General features: G+C 41.6%; 1 protein-coding gene across 1 annotated transcript in view; it reads right to left on the bottom strand.

Moving 5' to 3' along the window:
- ripor1 (RHO family interacting cell polarization regulator 1) overlaps positions 1-6,823 on the bottom strand; it is a gene marked incomplete in the record, with an annotated part of 32,518 nt that overhangs the window by 20,255 nt on the left and 5,440 nt on the right. Inside the window, 8 exon segments of the mRNA XM_032524297.1 lie at positions 8-133; positions 519-562; positions 1,198-1,261; positions 1,484-1,633; positions 2,649-2,702; positions 4,043-4,066; positions 4,232-4,308; positions 5,776-5,930. Coding sequence (XP_032380188.1) covers positions 8-133; positions 519-562; positions 1,198-1,261; positions 1,484-1,633; positions 2,649-2,702; positions 4,043-4,066; positions 4,232-4,308; positions 5,776-5,930 — 694 coding nt within the window.

Raw genomic sequence — 6,823 nt, 5'->3', positions numbered from 1 at the left:
GACTGACCTTCACAGAGAGGAACTCACTGACGAGCGGCACAAACACCATCTCCTCACTGTCCCACACCTGTTTGCCGTTGATCTCTATTCTGCCACGCAGCTTCCACCGCTGCCGACCGTACTTCATAAAGATCTGCACACACACCGACACACACACACAAATTACATAATAGACATATAATGGACATAAAAACAGGGGATGGCATGCCATATTAATGGAAAATAAAACACAATTGACACATAGCCAGTCAGGACAGATTCAAGAAAACATGCAGTATGTTAATCTTCCTTATGTCTTATTGTGAAATTATCTTTATTTATTTGTTTTATTCTTATCTGTATTGTAATTTGCATTTCTAACACATACATACTAATTTCCCTAAGTACATAATTGCGAGTATTCATACGGTGCTTTCTTTGGCAATACTGTGTCTGATCAAGATCATCCCAATAAATGCATTTTAATTAGACAGACAGACAGGCAGGCAGGCAGACAGACAGACAACAGACAGACCAACCTCATACTGGTCCCCAGCACACAATCTAGCAAATCCAGCCAGACCTGAAAGACAAATAGAAACAGATCAGTTTCTAATAAGTCACATTAGGACTGGATTAATTTCTCTAGGAGAGGTAAACCCATCTGGGCCACGTATGCTGGTCATGTTTCACCCCAACCCCAGTGATAATGACAGAAACCATTCCCTCCTATTTTTGGGTGAACGTGCTGGACCTTTTGATTTCAATCCAGGCCAGAGATGAATTCTTATGCAAGTGGATGGAAAAGCTGTTTGTCCTTTTTAATCGACTCAGTGTGAGATTTGACTTTTGTGGGAAGCAGGTGTCAAAATTTGCAGAGTACCGGCCGCTCTGTCCGGCGCTTAGCACCGCCCAAGGCGATTGTGATTGGTTTAAAGAAATGTCAATAAACCAGAGCAGGCTTTTATCCCATCCTGGAATGCTGTGTGGACTAGACAGACCCTCCTCTGCAGCGCTGTGGAGACAGAGCTGGCAAAGCAAGACTACATACAGCCCTACTATAGAGTATGGGATATATCTTGTCGCATGGCTGAGACTAGGAAAAAACTGATTCAGGGAAGGGAATGAAAAATGGAGAGAAGAAAAAAGTCAAGAGTGAGAGGGAGGAGGGGAGAGTGAAGACAGACGGTGAACTTGCCCTCGATGTTTCATTCTTACCTTTCATCTTAATGTGGAACTCCCCCAGCTGGTTCTCCAACTCGCTCTCCAACACACACATGTTCTACAGAGAGAAACAGACAGGGAGGCTTTCGTTCTTTTCTGGCAACAGGAATAAACTATGGAGCTGTAGTTTAATGATCCCGGTTAGTTGTGCTATGTTACATCCTATCCTCTTTCATATATTCCCTTACCTATGGCCTTATTATTTTCACAATCTTTGTCCATTCCATCTTAATCCCCTTTCTCACTCCGTCTCTCCACTCCCTTGTCCTCTTCCTCTTACCTCTGTGTACTCTTTGTATCCTTTATTGGCTTCTGCTAAACTCTCCCTGGCCTCCTTGCTGCCTTGGGAGCCAGTGTATGCCTTCACCATCTTGTTGGCTCCGTCTCGGAGTCTCCTCTGCAGGCAGTAGGCTTCATATAGCTCGTCAATCTGGGAAAAGGAAACAAATTCCATCTTCTAATGCAAAGAGGAAAGCAGCCTTGACGCAGGTGGAACATTCAAAATGTTAAGTCAGTACTAGACTGGTTCTGGACGGGTACGTTTACTTTGTTATATTCATCTCCCAGGAGAAGAGATGTATTGTAGACAGTCATCATCTGCAGCCCCGACAAACGCTAAATTCCAAAGTTTAAATAAATAAAAAATATATAAATTAAATCACGGATCCAAACGTACAAATTTGGTGGGCCACCGGGCTTGGAACACCCTGGGGGAAACACTGGGCATGTGTCACGTAGCTCAGTTAAATTACAAGCAAACTACCTAGCAGTTAGGAAATAGACTGTAGAGCCTATTTCTCTTTTACAATGCAAAAAATCGGTTTTCAGTATCGGTCAACCCCCTAAATCTAACACTACCTAAATGTAAGCACCCAGTCCAATAAAGTTAAACATGAACACATCTCCAAACTGTTGGGGACACGCTTAATTTTCTATAACAGGGGTCTTCAACATGTTTCAAACCAAGGACCCCCTTAACTGAAAGAGAGACAGATCACAGAGCCCTTCTATATGTTGGATAAAAGGAAGTTATTAAAGCATATTAAGCATATTAAATTGAGCCTACGATACAATGACATGTAAGGCTGTCTTAAGACTTTATACATACATTTTTGTGCATTGAATACTAAGATATTTAAATAATAGCTGTTGGCATGATTTTATAAATCATGTTTTTATTTTAAACATCCATGTAGAACAGTGAATTTTTTAGGGATGACATGTCTCTCTCGATGGCTGTTTTAGTTACCTATAGGCCAGTAGTGGTGGTGGTAGTAGTAGTAGTAGTAGTAGTAGTAGTAGTAGTAGTATCATCAGTTTTTTGTTTTTTTTCACAAATAGGCTACTTTGCAAATATGTTGAAAATGTTGGATTCCCCCCCACCGCTGAAGATCTCTGTTCTATAACATTACCTGATGGTTTGACAAAGATGATTGTGCTCCTACCTTGCTGAGGTGAAACTCCAGTCGTCTTATGTATCTCTCAGTCACCTTCACTTGCTATCAGAGGGAAGCACAGAGTCACATTAACTCCCATTAGTCAACACAGAGTAAGTCAGAGCAGCACTGCAGATAAAGTTATGTGCCGACTACAAACACTACCTTCTCCTGATATGTAGTTAGTTACATCATGCATTCAGGATACTGCACATTCCCATAGCACAGACAACAAAATGCACAAATACTCGAATGTAGTAGTGCTACTCGAATATGAAGAAAAAAAAAAAAATCATAGATGCAATTATTTTTGGTAAATACTGAAATCCTTATTACTTAACACAATTACTCGTCGACTTAAAGTGTTAACAAGTTAAACAAATCAACAGTGAAAACACCTTGAAATGTGAAATTTAATTTTCACTTTTCCCATTTGTACTCCCCCCCTCCCCCCCATTAACAACCCAAGATAAAATAAGACTTTACTTGCAAAGCGTAATGCACAAAAACATCCCTTTTCTCAATTATTCAGTTTTTGTGATTGTTAGGAGGCAAAATCGCAACTGACTTAAAATGTTGCTTCATTGCACAGCCCTAGATTCTAGTTTAATTTTATGATTGCTGTTAAACTACTGTCAACACTTCCTCCATATGTCTCAAATTAAAAGCCTAGTTGGAAAGAGTTATGGCCTTTGAGCAGCTGGAAGGCTTTTAATGTGCCACATATGTGCAGGAAGTGTTCAGATTGATTGAGGGAAGCTTTAAAAATCCCCAAAAAGTAAAAGTGACTGGTATTCTGGGTTAAGCTGTGTCTCTCCCATCAGCCAACCGGACCACTTTACAATTTGATTTAGACGGTTCCTATTTTTTAGGGGATACGTACACAAACCATTTTTCAAAATTGGTGGTAGTTGGTGGTGATGCTACAAAATGATGTGAAAAAGAGCCACAAACCTACCCTAAGGGCCACAAAGTGGCTACAAAGAGACATCAAATGACCACAGAGACCCAAAACAACCCCAAAGAAAACACAAAGGACCAGAAAGAGACACAACCCGACTACAAAGAGATGCAAAACCCAGAGACAAAAAAATGAATGGGGAAATTGCATTTTCTTAAAAAAAGGTAAAAACAAATTCTTGAGGAAGGACGCCTAAACCCCCCCCCCCCCCCCCCGCCAAATACATGCATCTAAGTCTTCCAGAAAGATAGGGAAATCCCTGTCCTGAATTATCAAGAGAGCAGGTGAACATGGTTGGAAATGTAATACAGGAGGCACCTTACTGAAATATGCTCATTTACTTAAAAAACTGAATTAGCAATAAACGCCTATCTCTAATATCAACTTGTCTCCCATTCTCTTTGCAGTTGAGGACAGTATTAGAGCATTGACGGTAGCTCACCTTGTCCAGCTCATACAGGAAACCCTAAAGAAGCAGAAAACATCAGACATCAGCATGACTCAGGTTTTTCTTTTTTAGCGATTAACTTTTTTTTTTTATTGACTTTTTAACACCACACAAAATATACAATTTGCAACATGTCACAGGTCAAAGGAATGCTTTTCACTTGCAGTGCCGAGCCAACCGTACCAGTCTGGAGTTCCTCTTTGATTCTTTCATCTGTCTGCTGAGATTGTCCCAGTCCATCTGATGAACCTGCAGGTAGGCCTGAGAGGGACGAGGACGACACACACACACACACACACACACACACACACACACACACACACACACACACACACACACACACACACACACACACACACACACACACACACACACACACACACACACACACACACACAGGTTTGTGTTTTGGGTAGAGTGTCAATGTTTCCGACCGCACTTGAAGGCAGCTTCATTTCACGGAGAAAGAGGAAAAAGAAAGGAGAGGAGCGAGACTCAGCGAGTGCTTTGTTGTTCCAGGAAACATTCAACTATTACATAAACTCTCTGGCCCTTCAGAGCTCGTGAATTTGTTTTTTTCACCTTCATGTTGTGTCTAAATTTTCTTGTGGCAGCGATCTTTCCTGTGTGGGATTCTCTCACCACCTCACGCTGCCTAACGCACTGACAAGTCTGATCTGTGGTACATGATTGGCCACCGCAGCGTGACGTAGCATTGCGTTTCTTAGGTTGAGTCTGTCTCTACTATGGGCCGCAGACCAGCTACATTTCTTTTTGCCCCCCCTGCGCCAACCCCGCCTACACACTGTGAGAGACATGCGTTGTTGCTGCACCACCTGACGGCCGAAGCGGGCTGAGGATGCCCACTAAGCGGTTGAAAGTACACCTTGAGGTTTCAAACCAGGCAGATATTTGTGGTTCTATGTGCGGAAGCTTTGAGATAATAATCTGCACTACCTGACCATCTCTCACTGCCAGCTGTCCCATCGTGCTGCTCTCCAGGTTTCATCACTTCTTAACGAAAATGAATTGGAGCCAACCGTTTTGTGTTTTTCGATTCAACATCATAGAAAATAATTAAACAAACGAGACACAATGTGTTAATCAGTGAGCTTTAGGTAGTGTTGGGAAGCAGATGTTTCGGCGTTGGACAGAGCCAGGCTCTGTTTGCTCCTGTTTCCAGTCTTTATGCTAAGCTAAGATAACAGACAGACAATATGTTGGTGGTTTCAGTCTATTCAAGTCTCTGCAAGAAGGCAAATGAGACAATGATTTCCCAAAATGTTGACCAATTCCTGTAAACCAATGGCATTTTGGTTATGGAGAGAAAGACACATTGGTTGAAGAAGTTGGGACTTCACAGGTTTACGTCTGTTCATGGGACCTTTAAGCCTCATGTTAGCATTAATAAACACAGTTTGTTATTAGCTTTTCCAGTGCAGGCTTACATGAGTTTAGTTGTTTCTTTGCCAAATTGAAGCCAATATGATAACGAGCATCTGTGAAAAGGTGTTTAGGTAGACAGAGATATGACACAGCAGATTTTAGTCAACCCCATGGCATTTTCTTTCTCTGGAACCATACTGGTATAATAGTACAGTTCAGGATTGCAGATATCAGTCAGAGAGTAGGAGTGACAGGCACTGCCAAGGACATGATCCCTCAAAATGAAAGCTTGCAGCTGCTTTTTGTATGTATGCGTGCCTGTGTGTGTTGGGCATGTACTCACTGAAGGCCTTTCTTCAACGCCTCATAGACCTGGTCCAGTCGCTCAGGCTGAGGGACCTTAGGTGGGGTGTTGGACTTGGTGGACATGGTAAACATCCTGCTGGCTCTGCTGGGCTTCCTGCTGAGACCTGGAGTGCTGAACACTGAGAGGTTCCTGTGACATCAGCAACATCATGGTCAAATATCCTCGCCTGACATCCCCAGACCAGCCTAATCAAACTCTGGAACAGCCCTATTATATCATAGATTCATCATTAAATTATACTATTATATCACATAAGACTGTCTGTCTCTCTTTCTCCAACCGTCCCTTTTTCTCCATACGTCCGTCCGTCTCTTTCTCCGTCTGTCCAGCTCTCTTTCTTTGTCTGTCTGACCGGCTGCAATTTGTCCATATTTTGATAGATTTTTCTCGTTATCACTAGCTACCAAATCATTGTATTTAAACATGCAGACACATCTTAATTAATAATTATTAACAATTATTTAACTGTTAAGTTACAGTACAATTTTCCCTAGGTTTGTGGAAGACTGCATCTGGCCCAGGTTTAGTGGCCCTCCCTCAAAAAAATGTTGAAAGATTTCACATCATATTGGACCATTATTATTACCATCTGTGTGTCTAAAAAAGTTGGAAAGGCTAAAGCAGATAGAAAAGTTAAAAAATATTGTGATATGCATAAGCAAAAGTGTCTTTTCCTGGTTTTTAAGACTGCATTACAGTAAAATTATGTCATTTGTTGAACCTACCAGACTGTTCTAGCTGTTCTATAGTTTGCTTTTACAAAAATGATCATTGTATCCACATCACTGATGATTATATCACAAAATCTCATTGTCAAACCTACAATATTGCAATCGATGTATTTGGTCCAAAACACGGTGATAATCCCATATCGGTTCATTTCTACCTTGTGAAAATTGGTATCACTGGGCAGGAAGATTGAGGGGACCAAGCAGCATGCCTAGTCTAGAAATATTACAGGAATGGAAAGAATGTGGCCCTATTTCAGCGCTGTGTGTGTGTGTGTGTGTGTGTGTGTGTGT

Source organism: Etheostoma spectabile, chromosome 8 (assembly GCF_008692095.1).
Source record: "Etheostoma spectabile isolate EspeVRDwgs_2016 chromosome 8, UIUC_Espe_1.0, whole genome shotgun sequence".
In the NCBI taxonomy this organism is placed as follows: Eukaryota; Metazoa; Chordata; class Actinopteri; order Perciformes; family Percidae; genus Etheostoma; species Etheostoma spectabile.
This window is presented reverse-complemented; position numbering and strand designations above follow the sequence as displayed.